The 16,337-nt window shown below is 54.4% G+C and overlaps 1 protein-coding gene across 1 annotated transcript in view; it reads right to left on the bottom strand.

Moving 5' to 3' along the window:
• Window positions 1-3,591, bottom strand: part of Rab31 (RAB31, member RAS oncogene family) — an 87,081-nt gene extending 83,490 nt beyond the window's left edge. The window contains exon 1 of the mRNA XM_004853237.3: window positions 3,434-3,591. Within this exon, the coding sequence (XP_004853294.1) occupies window positions 3,434-3,469 (36 nt within the window). The 5' untranslated portion in view covers window positions 3,470-3,591. The remainder of the gene's footprint in view (window positions 1-3,433) is intronic.
• Window positions 3,592-16,337: the final 12,746 nt, after the last annotated feature.

Genomic DNA, 16,337 nt, shown 5'->3' with positions numbered 1-16,337 from the left:
TCCTGCTCCTCCTCCTCCTCTTCTTCTCCTCCTCCTCCTCCTGCTCCTCCTCCTCTTCTTCTCCCTCCTCCTCCTCCTGCTCCTCCTCCTCTTCTTCGCCCTCCTCCTCCTCCTGCTCCTCCTCCTCCTCTTCTTCTCCCTCCTCCTCCTCCTGCTCCTCCTCCTCCTCTTCTTCTCCCTCCTCCTCCTCCTGCTCCTCCTCCTCCTCTTCTTCGCCCTCCTCCTCCTCCTGCTCCTCCTCCTCCTCTTCTTCTCCCTCCTCCTCCTCCTGCTCCTCCTCCTCCTCTTCTTCGCCCTCCTCCTCCTGCTCCTCCTCCTCCTCTTCTTCTCCCTCCTCCTCCTCCTGCTCCTCCTCCTCCTCTTCTTCGCCCTCCTCCTCCTCCTGCTCCTCCTCCTCCTCTTCTTCTCCCTCCTCCTCCTCCTGCTCCTCCTCCTCCTCTTCTTCTCCCTCCTCCTCCTCCTGCTCCTCCTCCTCCTCTTCTCCCTCCTCCTCCTCCTGCTCCTCCTCCTCTTCTTCTCCCTCCTCCTCCTCCTGCTCCTCCTCCTCCTCTTCTTCTCCCTCCTCCTCCTCCTGCTCCTCCTCCTCCTCTTCTTCGCCCTCCTCCTCCTCCTGCTCCTCCTCCTCCTCTTCTTCTCCCTCCTCCTCCTCCTGCTCCTCCTCCTCCTCTTCTTCGCCCTCCTCCTCCTCCTGCTCCTCCTCCTCCTCTTCTTCGCCCTCCTCCTCCTCCTGCTCCTCCTCCTCTTCTTCGCCCTCCTCCTCCTCCTGCTCCTCCTCCTCCTCTTCTTCGCCCTCCTCCTCCTCCTGCTCCTCCTCCTCCTCTTCTTCGCCCTCCTCCTCCTCCTGCTCCTCCTCCTCCTTTCTTTCTCCCTCTCCTCCTTTGGCCACGTGGCAATGTGTGTTAAACTACATACCGGGAAGCATTCCACTTTTGGGGTTGAACAGCTGCAGTCTCAATACTGTTTTCTGTTTTAAACAAACTTTGATGTTTCTTATGAATGTTGTTTTTAAGCTACATGTTTCATAATACTAGTTCAGATTCCGGAGCCAGATGACTGGCACTTTATGAGAAAGGCCGAGACTCATGGAGCCCCGGGTACCCAGATTGCTTCCCTGGGCAAATGCACCCACCCCAGCAAGGCAGGGCACTCACAAAGACTCCTGGGACTGTCCCCAGGTGGGCTTGTTTCACATGAGAAAGTCCACAGGCGAAAAAAACACAAGCCAAGAATTTACAGCAGGTAACAGAAAAAAAGCCCTATGTTCCCAAGTCCTTAGTTTTCCCCGAGCTTTGAAAGCCAGAAGACAATGTTCCAGGGCCACCATTAATGCCAGAAGAAGGAAGCCCAGACAGGCCAAGGGGACAGGACTTGCAGGACTCTGCGAGGCGCAACTCAGGTAAAGACGACCTGCACTCGGCACTGTCTCTTCAAGGACGTGAGTCAAGGGGCAGCACCTCCTCCCCAGGAGGGGCCTGAGACCCACAGAGTCACCGTGGGGGCTGGGATGAAAGCTTCACTGTCCCACATGTCCAAGCAATCGCTGAGCAAGTGACCAGGCACAAAACACAGCTCGGGGCGTCGGATTTCGCCCCCTCTTCTAGACATTTGGGGGTGTGGCTCCCAGGGCCTGGATCTTGCTGAGACCACAGGGAGGTGCAGCATGGCCAAAAAACAGGACTCTGAGCACCAGGCCCGGAGCAGGCAGGGTTAGTTCCCTCAGCCAGAGCACAGGAGCCCCTGAAAGCACTCTCGGCCCAGATTCCACTGACCCGCCGGTCTCTGGCCCCTGACAAATGCCACTTCACCCAGGCAGCATCCTGTTTGGATGAGCAGCTGGAAACCCTGCCTGTCGTACACACCTGTGGACATCCCAAGCGGTGCCTGGTGTGTGTGGCAGGGGGGGGGGGGGGGTTAAGGTCCTCTGTCTCCGCTGACCTCAGTGAGACTGAAACACGGCCACCCCCAGCACATCTGTGGCAGGCCATGGTGTGTGTGGTCCACGTTTCAAAGCCTTGACTGCCCTGAAATCCCTTCCCTCTCTCAGGCACAGTTCCTCCTGTCCGAGCTGAAATTCCTAGCAACAGAGCCAGTACGAAGAAGGAACAACCCAGGCGAGGCCCTGGCTGCAGGAAGCCCCTTCCCGAGTGTGTCTCACAGATGGAGACCAAGAGAAAAAAAAGTAATCTCCTCCAGCTTCTGCATCTGCCAGGTTTGCTAATTATCAGCCCAGAGTCATAGGTGAGCAGGAAATGCCACCACGTATCTTAGATCATCTGGCATAGTTCTGTGCTTCACGAGGAAGGGTTGTGTCCATTTTACAGAGGGGACGACTGTGTTCCTCACCCAAAGCTGCACAACCAGCTCTTGGGAAAGAGTCCGTGCCTGTGTCTGCACTGGGCTCGGGCCGCCGGGCCACTGTCCCTGCAGGAGGAAGTGGAGATGCTCCCAGAAACACTGAATGGAAAATGCAAGAGTTTCGTGATGGGGCAGAGCTCTGGGCAGATGAGAAGGGAGAGAGTGTCAAAGACAAGGACCAATACTTCCTACTTCATCTCTCCCCAAGGCCGACTGTCAACCGGCCAAAGCTGGCCCTGGATTCCTCAGGCCACAGCATTCCTTGGGAGGCTTTGGAGGCCTTTCCGAGGCGACAGCTCCTCCGGAAGCGTGAGATTCCTGGAACTGAGGTCTGGACAACACCAGACCAACATGAAACCCAGTCCCACACCAGTCCCCAGAACAAGGCCGGCGGCAGCTGGCCCGGAGGGTGTGCTGGGGACAGAAGGAAAGGGGGCCCTGCCGGACCCTGAGCCCTGGGCCACACGCCCACGTACTCAGCGGGCAACGCTCTGGCCGCGGACACTGCAGGGCAGACCCAAGACAGCTCTGCGGGAGCCAGGCGGGCGGCGTGAAGTCCACACCGCCCTGACCGTCAGGGCCAGGCGGAGGAGACTGCAGGCGGCTCCTCTCCGCACACCCACAAGGCCACCGCCACAGCCGGCAGCCCTTCCCGGAGCCCGCGCGCGCGGGTCTCCCTCTGGCTGCTGCTGTATTTAGGAAACGGCTTCTGAAGAACGGGGATCCGCCGGACACGCGGCGAGCCAGGCCGCTCTTCGGAAGAAGCGGCTGGGGCACGGGCCTCTCCCCGGAAAGGGACCTGCCCGTGGCGGGCGCCGGCCCCGGGCCGGGCGGTGCCTTCTTTGTCTCCGGCGCTCGGAGGGTCGCTGGGCCGGGGTGCGGTGGGGGGTCCCCGCCCGCGCCCACTGCGCCGCACCCTCCGGCCGCCCGCGCTCGCCGGCCGGCTCTGGGTAGGTGAATAACCCAAGTGCTCCAGGAGAGCGCGCGCCGGGACCCCACACCGCGCCGGAAGGAAGTCACCGCGGGGACAGCCGGGCGGCGGGCCTGCAGCCCCTCCCCGCGGCCTGGGCGCACTCACCCCGAGCAGGCACACTTTGAGCTCGCGGATCGCCATCCTGCCCGGCCGGGCTCCGCAGCATCCCCGGCGCCGCGTCCCAGTCTGGCCCCAGTAGGCCGGGGGCGGGCGGAACCGCGCTATTTCTGGGCCCCGTGGTCACGTGGCGCGGGCTCCACCCGGCGCCTTGCGGGCCTCTGCCCGGGACCTGTGCGCCCAGGGTCCTGGGATCAGACAGAGGGAGAATACAGCGCCCAACCTGCGGGGTGCCAGATACCCCCACGCAGAAGAGTGGATTCTGAGGAACGGAGACCGAGTAGGAAAGATTTATTGAGAGAGAGCGGGCTCCTGAGAGACAGGAGGGGACCTGAAAGTGAGCTGCCACCGAGGCCACTTGTGTAGCCGCTCAGGCAATACTGATCCAACGGGGAAGCAGTCAGTAGCAAGGGCCCACGGAGAGAACAAAGGCATTTTGGGGAGGGGATGAGTCCAGAGGTCCTGGTCACCCACCTGGGTGACTGATGTCTATGTAGGCTTCGTTGGACCAGGTGATACCAGTTATGTTCAATCTGCATTTTATTGCTTATCCCCTAGGGAGGCACGTAGGCCTGGTCAGGTCATTCCGTCTTTATCTGGAGGCCTGGCCCTTGACACACGTGCCTCCAGCCACAGTTGTAATGTGTTCTCTTCTGCACTGACCCCCTCTAGGGCCTGGACCTGCCTGCCTGCCTGCCTAGTCAGCTGTCTCTGATAGAAGGATCGGATGCTGGGGAGGGGGCCGCAGGAGCCAGCTGTGCCCTGCACCTAGGGGGACCCAGACCCCACTGGGGCCTCGGAGCCCAAAGAGCCCCTTGACCTGGGCCTCTCCCAGCCACTCAGCTCCCCTCTCTGCCCAGGTTCCGTATGAAGCCCTGTCTCCCCCTGCAGAGCGGCCTCTTGGGTCTGCCTAGGGAGACAGCACCCCGAGAGGAAGCGCCCTTTCTCCATGTACCCAGCCCGGAGGGCAGAACATGGAGTGTCCTGCAGCACCAGAGCCTGTTCAGGACTCTCGTCTCTGGGTCGAGTGAGCTCCACCGCTCCACAGTGCCTGGGCTCGGGAGCTAAGGCACTGTGGCGTCCCAGGCAGAGGCTGCCCGGGCTCCTGTCTGCTCCATGTGACCTGGGCCACCTCCTCCCCCAGGTCATTTCAACTGTCAGCGCTACAGAAATGCGGCCTTCGCTCAGAATCGGGGTCATTCAAGGGCATTTCGGGTTCAGTTGTTTGAAGCAGTTTTAACCAACTCCATTTACCACCCTCAGCTCAGCCTCTCTCCCGGCTTCCCACGCGGGGGGACCTCCACGCTCCTGGACACCCCACCACCACTCTATGGCTTGGCTCCTAGGGAAGCCAGGTCGAAGCCAGCCAGCACCCAGCCACAGTAGCACCCTACACGCAATCCTCCAGAGAGAGCCCTGACCCCACAGTGAAAGCCAATCAGCCCCAGGGGCTGGGGTACAGCTGGGGTAGAGCCCTGGCCTGGTGCACAGGAGGTCCTGGGTTCAGCCTCCAGCTCTGGGGCGTGGGGGGAGTGTGGTCCCCAGGACAGGAGACGACGGCAGATGGCAGATGCAGTTCCCAGTGCAACAGCCGCCTTCTCGGGCCAGTGTGGCCTGGTGGAGGGCCGCTATCTGCACTAAGTTGTCCAACAAGTAGCCACGGACAGGTTAGGGGCCCGACTTATCAGCATCCATCCTTGACTCAGAACCCAGAGCACAGAGGCTTCTGTGTCCCAGCCGGATCAGATCCAGCAGCACTCTGCTCCACAGTGGCAGGCGCCCTGGCCCTGCCTTCCGGGCCTTCCTGGCACCTCGGTGGCCAGCAAGTGGGACTTCAGTCTCTGCATTGACGCCTGACCCTTGGTTGATTTCTTCCTCCCTGCCTAATTGTCCCTTCCCCTACTCCCAGCCCCATTAAGTGCAACTATGGTCATGCCTTGCGCCCTGCTTTACCCAGGGGCAGCCCTAGTCTGCCGGGCCATGTTGGGGGCCCTGTGCCCCTCCTACCAGGCCTCATGGAGACTTCCACATGGCCACATGGAAACCATGTCCCCTCCGGTGACCCGAGGCCTCACATAAAGCCCTAGCCCAGATGAGAAGGTGACTGCTGAGACGCACTTCGGAGTGCCAGGGCCTGGCTGGCTCCCACCTTGTCACAGACAAGGTGTTGTCTGTTAGCACCCTCTGTCCTTCTGTGCCAAGGGGCATAGTACCCGTCCGCTGTAACAGCACAGTGCTTCTGGAGCTCACAGTTTCAGAGGCCGAAAGTCCCAGCCATGGGCACAGGCTGTGCTCAGCTCTGGGGAGCAGCCCCTGCGGGATGGGGACAGGGAGCAGCTCGTGGTGGCTTCGGACTGGAGAGTGCTTGTCGGCTGACAGGATCTCCACATGGAAGGGGGCCGGGGGAGGGCTCCCTCTAGGAGCCACCCGCTCCCCCCGCAGAGCCGAGGGTCCCAGCACTAACTTTGTCCCTTTGCAAGGCAGCCCTCCAGTGACCTGAGGTCCTCCCAGGGAGCCACACCTCTTAAAGCTCCTGCCCCTCCCAAGGCCAACATGGCCGCGTGCGGACCAGGTCTCCTGAAACGGGAGCCTGTGGGGCACGCAGTGGAAACATATCTGACTCCTGCCGTGTTCTGCGATCATGAGGAAGTTCTGACATAACCTCATCACGGATAAAAATTCGAAGGAACCAAAAAAGTGCAAGTTTTGGTGAGGACTTTGTGAGGTGAAAGGCCAAGACACTCGCTCAGATTTCCACTTTTCTGCAGCGTCGACATCTCCAAGGGCATTGTATCAGGGACAGGATGCACCCAAACTCCTCCGCATCCCTGTACCCTCCCGAGCCCAGCCCCCTCCCCTCCCCTCCCCTCTGGCGATGCCCTTGGTTCTTGAAGGCCACACTCGAATCCCACCTCCCTCAGGAAGTCTTCCCCTGTGCTGGTGTCTACCAGGCTCACAGCTCGCTTCACCCGAACTCAACATAAATAAGCAACTGAATCCCTCTTGCACAAGTCAGAGGCCAAACAGGCACAAACGTAGTCGTCTGTCTCTGAAAAGTTAGCAAGAGTCGTCTCCAAATCGTCGAGGTTCACAGAGGACTCGGATGTTTCTGAGTGACTAGAAAGTCTTCTAGATTGCAGCCTCCCGGGCACTTTTCAAGCAGGATCTTCTGCCACCTTCTGCCAACCCAAGGAGCCTGATGTTGTGTGGAGCTGCGGCCCACAGACCACAGCTAATCTTCAGAGTGACCCCGGCTTTGGTCTCCGGATGCCCGCACCGCAGGACTGCAGAGCCTGGAATACTTCCCGAACTTGCAGGGAGCAGCTAGAGAGCCTCGCTGGGTGTGGGAATTCCTTCCAAGAGAAAAGAGTGAGTCACCTCAAAAGAGTAAGTGGTCCTGCGGTTCCCGCCTCCCTGGGAAGCTGAAAGTGTTGGGTTAAAAGGAAATACAAGGTAAGTGCTGGCACCTGGAGGACAGGTAAACGGACTGGCTCAGCTGCGACCCCTAGAAGCTGTAACCCAGCCAGTGCTGCCCCTTACCTGGCTTACACGTAACACCTGGAAGTTAAAGGACGGTGCCGCAGACCAGGGCAAACACAGCCCAGACGTGCGTCTCCGGCCATCTGCAGGTGGATCTTTCTGTCTGGTCAGGAGCTTTACTACGATTGCCCAGAGCCATACTGCAAGTGTAGAATGTGTTTTCTTGAGAGGTCATGTTTCACTTTTTAAAAAAACTTTAGCATTGTTTGCTAAAGTTAAAACTGATTTTTTTTTTTTTTTGGTACCAGGGTTGATTTAATTTTTTTGTGAGCAACACTTCTATCTTCGGGAGTCTCTGCCCATCATTGTTTCTCCCCAGTCCAGCAAAAAGCAGATGCTCACCACGTGCAAACCAAACACCAGGCGCTCCTGGCTGGCCGCCCAAGGGAAAGGGTGTTTGTAACATGCAGCAGAATGTCCGAGGTTTGCTACATTTCTGTTATTCTGATCATTAAGAAAATGAGCATAAGCCTGGGGATTTAGCTCAGTGGTTTCACCTCCTGCTGTGCAAGCGCAAGGACTCGAGTTCGATCTCTGGTACCAAAAAAAAAGAAAAAAAGAAAAGAAAATGAGCATAAAACCTTCAATGCAGTCAAAACTAGCCCCACCGAGGGGAAGATAACCAAGATAATCCACATAACCAAGAAGGTGACAGTTTGAACCTAGCCAACCATGAGGGCAGTGTGTGTCAGGGCAGTGAAAGAGCGTGTGACAGTGTGTGCATATGTGTGCCTTGTGTGAATGAGAGTTACTTGGGTGTGTGAGGCCTGTGTGCATGGGTGTGTAAGGGTGCATATGAAATGGTGTGTAAATGTGTGCTAAAAGTGAAGGTGTGAGTGTGCATGTGTGTGAGAGCTCTGAGTATGTGCCTGTGTAAGAAAGTTGTATGTGTGAAAGTCTGAGACTGTAAGTGTACAAGTGTGTATGTGTGTGTATAAGAGACAGAGAGAGAGAGATTTGTTCTGTGTGAACTTGCAAGACTGCTCTAGACTAGGAAGAAGTATCTCTAACTCTCCTTCACTTGAGGTGTCTTTTAGAATAGCTAACTACTAACTGGGGCATAGTGGTGCGCACCTGTAATCACAGCACTCAGGAGGCTGAGGCAGGAAGATCGCTGAAAGTTTGGGGCCAGCCTGGACTACAAGGCAAGACCCTGTCTCAAAAAAAAAAGTACTGTACTATACCGTGGAATACTGAAGTACTAAGTATGTAATGGTTAACCAGGTTGCCTTCAGGCTCCAGTTACATTGGAGCTCTTGAAAATTTAGTTTCTATTGTCGTGCTTATTATTGTAACTGACTTCTGTGCTCGTGCAGCATCCCAGGTAAAAATTTAGCAGAGGTGCTCGGAGGAGCTGAGTGGGGGCGATGGCTTCAGAGGCAGGAGAGGCTGAGGAAGCAGGAGCAGGGGAAAGTGCAAAGGTCATGTAAAGGTCAGCTCCCAGGAGGACAGGGCGAAAACCCCGGAGGCCCGCTCCCCGTGCTGCTGATACCCTGCGGCCTCTTCTGATTGGCCGTCGTGATCCTCGCTGTTTAGAAGACCTGGTCCTCAAAGTTCACTTCGAGTCCTGGCACCAGGTGTGAGAGACTCCTCCGTTCGTGTGGGCCTGGTCTGGTGTGTGGGCCTGGTGCTCGCAGCCCCAGGAATCTGATGCCGTGCATTGGTGAAGAAGGATTCTCGATGCTGTTCAGGGACTCTCCGCATTTGCCAGTGTGAGAGCATCTGAGAAATGATCTGGAATCCAGTCCTTACACAACACACATCCTGCGCTCTGAAATATTTGGTGCTGGGTGGGTCAAAGAGTCAATTAATGAACAGGACTAATAAACCTCCAGTGTGGTAGGGCAGAACCAAGTTCAAATCTAGGCTCCTTCACTGCTGGTTTGTGTCATTTAAGTAAGTTTCTGAATCTCTTCAAGCTATAGTTAATTCCTCTGGATGAAGTGGACATAAACAGATGCATTATTTAGGAGGAGGATTACGTGAGATGTGTGTGTGTGTGTGTGTGCACGCACGCGCATGCTGTCAAAAACAAATCGGGGTGACCAACTGAAAACTCCTCCACCCCAGGAAACCCAGGTTGTTCTCACACTGAGCCTTTCTCTAACTTACATGTTTTGGGTTAACTGTCCATTAAAAAGAAGGCATTAAGTTCCAAACATCCTCACATCCAGCTCTAAACATAGAAAAAAAATCCTCAATTGAGAAAGCAGCATCAGGGTCTTCGTAGCTCAGGGTCCCGTGGTTATCTGAGACTCGGTTCCCGTGGAAGGCTGATGATGCAGATTCAAACTTGAGCTAAATAACAGCTGAAAGACATACCAGGTCTTTAAAAATTAATAAAAACAGAAGCCAGAGCAAGATGGCTTAGTTTCCCAGCTTGTGAGGTCCCTGGGTCCTAGCCAACCTCTCTCCCCCTCTGGACCCTTCACACTTGAGTCTCCAGGGTCCCAAACCTTTCTCTCAGAACCAACCACCAGCAGCTTGGGTACAGGGGCTTTTAAGGGCTTTAAAGCACAATCCTCCCTCGGGGAAATGTTTCTGAGGCATTTACCTTCCTTCAAACAACAATGCACTTAACCCACATGTAAGCCCTGAATTTCAAGCTACGCAATGGTTAAAAGGAAATTATAAGAAATTGCAAGTCTTAACTGGCTTTCCGAACCATTCTAGAATCTGCATAGTAAACTGGATCAAAAATGGTTCAGAATCCTCCCCTTGACCACAATAGGCAGACTGCATTTGTAGCCAGAGAAAAGGAAGTTCCCCATAGAAAGGGAAGTGAGGAGTAGACAGCCTGATTGGTCACAGCTCCTGTTTGTCTTATTGGTTTGAACAATTGGCCGCTTATCATTGGATGAGACTCATCTACTTGTTACAACAGCAGGTTACAGTCTTTATACATCAAGTTAGGTCACAGTTCACTATGTATGGAGAAAACTTTAGGCCAAACTCAAAGTACGTGTGGAAACAGTTGTAGGCCAAAGTTAACAGAATTTCCCTTGGTTTGATTGTCAGCAGTTGCTCACAAGTAGAGTAACAAGCTTATCCAGGCTTGCTGAGGAGAGCCTGGGGGTGAAGAGACCTGGGCTGGATTTCTCCTAAACAGAGGGAGGAAAATGCAGTTTCATTTGCAAATCACTAAGAGAAAAGCTAATAGAGTTGACAAGTTAATACCTGCCTTATGGAAGAAATATCAAACACGATATATTAAAACTGCAATCTGGGAGAATATTTAGCATAAATATGACTCAGTTAATGATCTTAATTTAGAAAGAACTGATAATATATGTTTATTAAACCACCATGATCCATGAAGGAAAATGAACAGACACAGACAATGCACAAGTAGGTTGTCCATGTGGAAAAGATACACAGAGTGTCACAGATGCAGGGACATAAAAAGAATTAGGGTGCGTGATGTCCCTGTGTCAACTCCCGGTAATGAAGGTAATCACTACGTACTGCAAACATGTACCAATAAAGATGAAAATTTAAAAATAAAGATTTAGCTAAGGCAAAAATAAATAAATAAAACCAAACATCAAGAAACAATTTTCTGCCAGGGATTCAGCTCAGTGGCACTGCGCCTGCCTGGCAAGCACAAGGTCCTGAATTCAATCCCCGGTACCAAAAAAAAAAAAAAAAAGCAACAATTTTCTTCTGGTCAAATTAGCAAAGTTGTAAAACCTGAAGCAGCCGCTGTAAGTAAACGGGAAGTTTGGTCCGGCTGGTCAGATGGGTCCAGACTGGCCTCAGCTGTGATGGTCATTATTTCTTTATACATGTCAGTATCCTTTGTCACAAGGCACCTTCACATCTGCCTTATGTGATGCATTGTTTTCATTCTCTATGAGCAAGTTTATACTCTCATCTTAACAAGTTCAATTCCAGGATCTGGCAGGCATGAGGGGTAAAGAATCTGAAAGCTTCCTGCCCTTCAACACACGCGCCTAAGGAAAGGGGACTCCAGCCAGGAGGTTTGAGTCTGGGTGACTGGGGATCCCCTTTGTTTTTAAATGTGAAAATCTGGACAGGAGAATAACACAAGTGACAATAAGAACTAGCACTCACTGAGCCTTACTTGCGAGCATGTAGCACCAGGTGCCACCTTGCCAGCATCTGGTATCAGTGGTGTCACTGTCCTCCTCCTGCACAGAAAGTGCTATGGTTCTTATCACAAGGCAGAGTCCCTGCGAAGATCCTGCCCACCGGGCGATGGCCAGGGCTCAAGCCCAGACATTTCAGGAAGCATCATGACCTATCACACCATGCAGTTAACTTAGTTTTTGGTTTGAGGCAATGTCAGGAATGCAAGAGTGAAAATGTTGAGCAGAGTGGGAAATAAAATAGCAGAGCTGAAGTAGGCATGGTGGGGCACACTAGATGGGGGGCAGTGTGTTTTAGAGGAAGGCTAGGGACGCAGCACAGTGCAAAGGCCCCTGGTTCAATCTCCACTACCAAAAAAATAACAAGAAAAAAGAAATCTGAGCTAAAGTAGAGAATCAGGAGTTAGCTGCAAAGATGATGAGTTGCCCAAATCCTATCCGCTACTTTGGCATCCAAATTCCCCTGCTAAGTGGAAGGCCCCAGACCCGCAGCCTTCACATTTTTCCTTTTGCTGCAGGGGGAGGAATCTCTCCCAAATAGTGAAAAGTAATATTCATTGACTGCAAGACAGCCTGTCTATGAAACACATTTCCCACTCAACCATATTGTTCCAAATGCCTAGAGTTCAGCCCTCAAGAGAAAACACTAAACCCCACAACAATACTTGTGACGCCCAGCTGTGTGTGAGCTTGGCTAGACGCAGCACTCAGAAGTGTGGTCAGATCTGCCTCCTCTTGGTGTGTGTGTCCTCAGAGAACCCCGACTGATACGACGCCAAATCCGGCCTCAACTGCCCCGCAGCACGCACGCTGTGCTTCCAACTCCATTCCGCACGAGGAACCAGGCCCTGTGTGCAGACTCCCGGCCAGGAGTGGGAGACACCAGCATGGACAAGGAGCCTCGGTGCCAGGGAGTCCTCACCTTCTCTTGCCAGGGCCACAGGGGGACACGTGAGTGTGGGCCACACTCACAGGGGGAGCAGGTAGAGGTTGTGATGGTCAGCACTCACCCAAGCTGACAGGTCCAGGACAGAAGCAGAGAAGACGTGGTCCAAAGGTTGTTTGTGACCACCAGTGGCAGATGTAGAAAGCAGAGCTGGTGGAGAAACGGCTGAGGGTGGCAGTGAGGAGGGGACAGCAAGGCCACCACATGGGGTAAGGGGGACCCCAGTGGCCATGCTGCCAGCAGGTCCGGCCCTTGTCTGGCCTGCACTGTGGAGCCAGATGGCGTGTCCTTACTGCTCTGCACGCAGGACACTGAAGGGAGGGCCACACCGAGGCCCGGGCAGAGCAGAACACGAGGGGGCCATGGTCACCAGGCCACAGGAAAGGCTGTGGGTCCTGACACTGCAGCACTGTGGAGATGCTGGTCACAGGTCTCGAGGGGCACGGGGAGTGGATGGCTGAGTCCCGGTGACAGGCCGTCAGGTGGGGAAAGAGAACACAGACAGGAACAAAGAGGACAGACAGGGTTTCCAGCAGGAGGCCTCGGGGTTACCACAGAGCCACCGCCAGCCATGGAGGGCCACTGCCCCATCCCACATCCCTGCCCCGGGTGGCACCCCGCCATCACGCCTGGCGTGCTGGGGAGGCTGTCACACCGGAGCCTGCCTCTCCTCTTCCTTTCTCTTTTAAAACACTTTAAATTATATAAGTGGTGAATGCTTATTAATTGACCATGAGGAAAACTCTGATAGAAGTCATGTTATTTTCACCAGTACATATACATACTACACACACACACACACACACACACACACACACACACACACACACACACGAAGAGCCAGGGATTATTACAGTAAGTTATTTCTGCTCTCTTTTTTTTGGTGGTACAGGGGGTTGAACTCAGAGTCTTCACACTGAGCTATGTCCCTGCCTTTTACTTGTATTTTTTAAATTTTGAGACAGGGTCTCCCTAAGTTCCAAGGTTACCCAGGCTGAGAATGAACTTCCGATCCTCCTGCTTCAGCCTCCCAGAGTGTAGGATTACAGGCGTACACCACCAAATCTGGCTACTCTTGTTTTTGGGCGTAAAGTTGAATCTTAACATGGCTGTAATCATTCTACACATATAATTTTGTATCTTTATCTCTCACCTTTGTATACAAAGTATTTCTTAAAGTATAATCTAATCTTTGTCATGTATATACTTATTATTGCCAGGCATGGTGGCACACACCTGTAATCCCAGCACTCAGGAGGCTGAAGCAGGAGGATCACTGTGAGTTCAAGGCCAGCCTGAACCACATAGCAAGATCTTGTCTCAAAAAAACAAACACACACACACAAAATATACTTTTTATGATAGTAAAGTACACACACCATTAGTGACATCTAGTAGACTTAGTGCTGTGCAATTATCGCTGCTCGCTAGTGCTAGAATATTCTCATCACCCCAAAAGGAAACTTTGTGTCCACCTGCAGTTGATCCCCATCCCTGTCCCTGTCCCCCAGCCCCTGGCAACCATGAATCTGTTTTCTGTGTCTACAGAATTATTGCAATGAGTTATTTCACATGAGTGCAGTCATGTGACACGTGTCCCTGTGTTTGGCTTTCTCGGTGTAATGATTTCAGGGCTCCTCTCTGGGGTAGCATTTATCAGCACTGCACTGCTTTTCAGCTGTTACAGTTTTATTTGTTTATTTATTTTGTGGTTTCTGAGACAGGCTCCTCTCTATTTCAGGCAGGCCTTGAACTCACAGCGATCCTCCTGCCTCAGCCTCCCAAGTCCTGGGATCACAGATGTGTGCCACCACACCTGGTGGAGCTGTTACAGTTTTCAATTCCAATTGCCGGGGATTTAGCTCAGTGGTTTTGCCACCTGCTGCGCAAGAGCGAGGACCAGAGTTCAATCCCCAGTACAAAAAAAAAAAAATTCCATTCTTCTGCTCAAAACTGTACTACACGGGTGGGGCCGGGGATTTAGCTCAGTGGTGCCACTGCCTCGAAAGCACAAGGTCCTGAGTTCAATCCCCGGTACAAAAAAAACAACTCCACTACAGCTCCCCCATTGCCTATCCAAATGAAGTCCAAACCCTGCTGTGTGGTTTGGACCACAGCTGTCCCCCTAGAGGTTCATAGGGTCAGAGGTGAAGCCTTCGGAAAACAACTGCATCACGGGGCACTGTGCTCACCGGTGGACTGACCCAAGACGGGCTCACCGATGGGCTGACCTTGCGGTGGGAGGCAGGTCTCTCCCCCCTCCCTCCCCCCCACCCCTTTCCTCCTTCCTTCCTTTTTTTTTGAATTACTATTACTGGAGCTCGAACCTGAGGTAGTCACACTGAGCTACATGTCACCCCGCTGGGCTCCAGGCTGCATCCCCCTGGCTCAGCCTCCCACCGTGCATTAACCACAAGCCACCTCTTGCTGCTTCCTGGAACTTGCTTCCCTCTCTGTTTACTTCCCACCGGAAGTCAGCGCAGCTCGGGAGAGGACTCCTCCCACCGTGTGGCTGTCCTAGCCCCAAGGTCAGACCTCGGCTTCCTTACTTATGTCCTGTAACCCTGGGGACACGGCTGGGAACTGGCCCCCAGGGTGGCTCCACCCCCAGGCAGCCCCCTGCCCTGTCTCACCCCGCAGGGCTCACAGTTGCCTGGGCCCCGCAGCCCCCACGCACAGCAAATTCCAGGGAGAAAAGGTGCCACACCCAGGCCCCGTGGTGCTGCCGGTCCTCCCCGCACTCTGGGAGGCTGAGGCAGCGGGACCGAAAGGTGGAGCCCAGCCTGGGAAACAGCAAGACCCTATCTCGGAAGAGAAAACAAAATTTTGAAAGGGCTGGGGATGTAGCTCCATGAGAAGACCCTGGGTCCAATCCCCAGTGCCTCAACAACAAAAACTACTGGAATAAGTTTTCCTTGGTGCTAAGTGTACCCAATTATATTATTCTGAGTCTGTGTCCTTCCTACTTTGGAAGCTAAATAGTCTTTTGTGAATAGGGAAATCTAGATTCCTTCCTTCCTTCCTTCCTTTCTTTCCTCTTTCTTCCTGTTGCACTGGCTGCATCTGCAGCCCACTCTGGGACAGCCAGGGACCTGGCCTCCAACATCCAGCAGTAGCTCTGCCCACACTTCCTCCCAGTGTTGGAGCCAAAGCCCGAGGAAACCAGAGACAGCTGGCCGAGAAAGAAAGAAGAGAGCACAGCAGAAACCTCCCTCAGGACGGAGGGCCCGCAGGACTCTGAGGGGAAGTGAGCTGTGATGTCCCTGCCACTGCGAACAGGGCCACACAGGTGCCCGCGAGCCCTGGGAGGCTCTGAGCCGGTGCTCCGTGAGTCCATTCTCGTCCCCAGCCCTCTCCAGCAGAGGTCAGCTCGGAAGCCACCAGGACGAGGCCCTGGAGCAGGCCCGATTCCTCTCCCCCCCTGTCATGACTGCAGAGCTCAAGACCTGGAGCCCACTGCCCACTCAGAAAGACCCAGGCCTTGGGGACATTCAGGCCACCAAAGGCGGCAGCAGTGAGCATCGCCCCACCCTGGGTGGACATGAGCCATGTCTGGCCCAGGGGCTGCCGCATCTGTTCGTTCTCAGGGGGCAGCATCACTCCTGCCAGCCTCCCTGCCCTGCTCCTGCCTCACTGAGTACACACACACACACATGCACACACACGTGAGCACTCACGCACACACACACGCACACACACATGCCCTGGGACCCAGGGCCAGCCAGGCTGGCCTGGGCAGGGCTCTGCTCTGAGGTTTGTGACTGTGTTTCCCTGTGCTGACGCCTCTCCCCAGTGCAGGCCTTCAGAGGTGGAAGCAGCTGAGAATGTCCTTGGGCACGGTGCTCGCCTGGCACTCGGGAGACCTGGGCTCTGCACCCCCCAAAATGTTAATCTGGATGTGTTAAGGTGGAGGCCTTGGGGAGGGAATGAGATTAAAACAGTATGAACCCTGGTAGCTTTAGTAGGAAGGAGGAGAGACCTAAGCAGGGAGCGGTGGTGCATACCTATATTCCCAGCACTCCAGGACGCTGAGGCAGGAGGGTCTAAGGTTCAAGCCCAGCCTGGGAAACTTAGCAAGACCCTGTCTCAAGATAAAAATAAAGGGCTGGGGATGTGACTCAGTGTAAAGACCCTGGTTCCTTCCCCAGTGCGGCACACAGAGAAAAAGAAGGGGAGGAGGGACACACACCCACGAGTGCTCCCTGTCCCACGCCGTGTGATGCCAGCAAGGCGGTCACCAGCGTGGCCCCTGGACCCTGGACCGGAACAGGAGCCAGCATGCTGGCCTTGGCTTCCC

The sequence above is a fragment of the Heterocephalus glaber genome, unplaced genomic scaffold, assembly GCF_053883595.1.
Source record: "Heterocephalus glaber isolate CG9 unplaced genomic scaffold, H.glaber_assembly_v1.0 deba00000331, whole genome shotgun sequence".
Classification (NCBI taxonomy): domain Eukaryota; kingdom Metazoa; phylum Chordata; class Mammalia; order Rodentia; family Bathyergidae; genus Heterocephalus; species Heterocephalus glaber.
The sequence above is the reverse complement of the archived record's forward strand: the minus strand, read 5'-3'. Positions and strand labels throughout refer to the sequence as shown.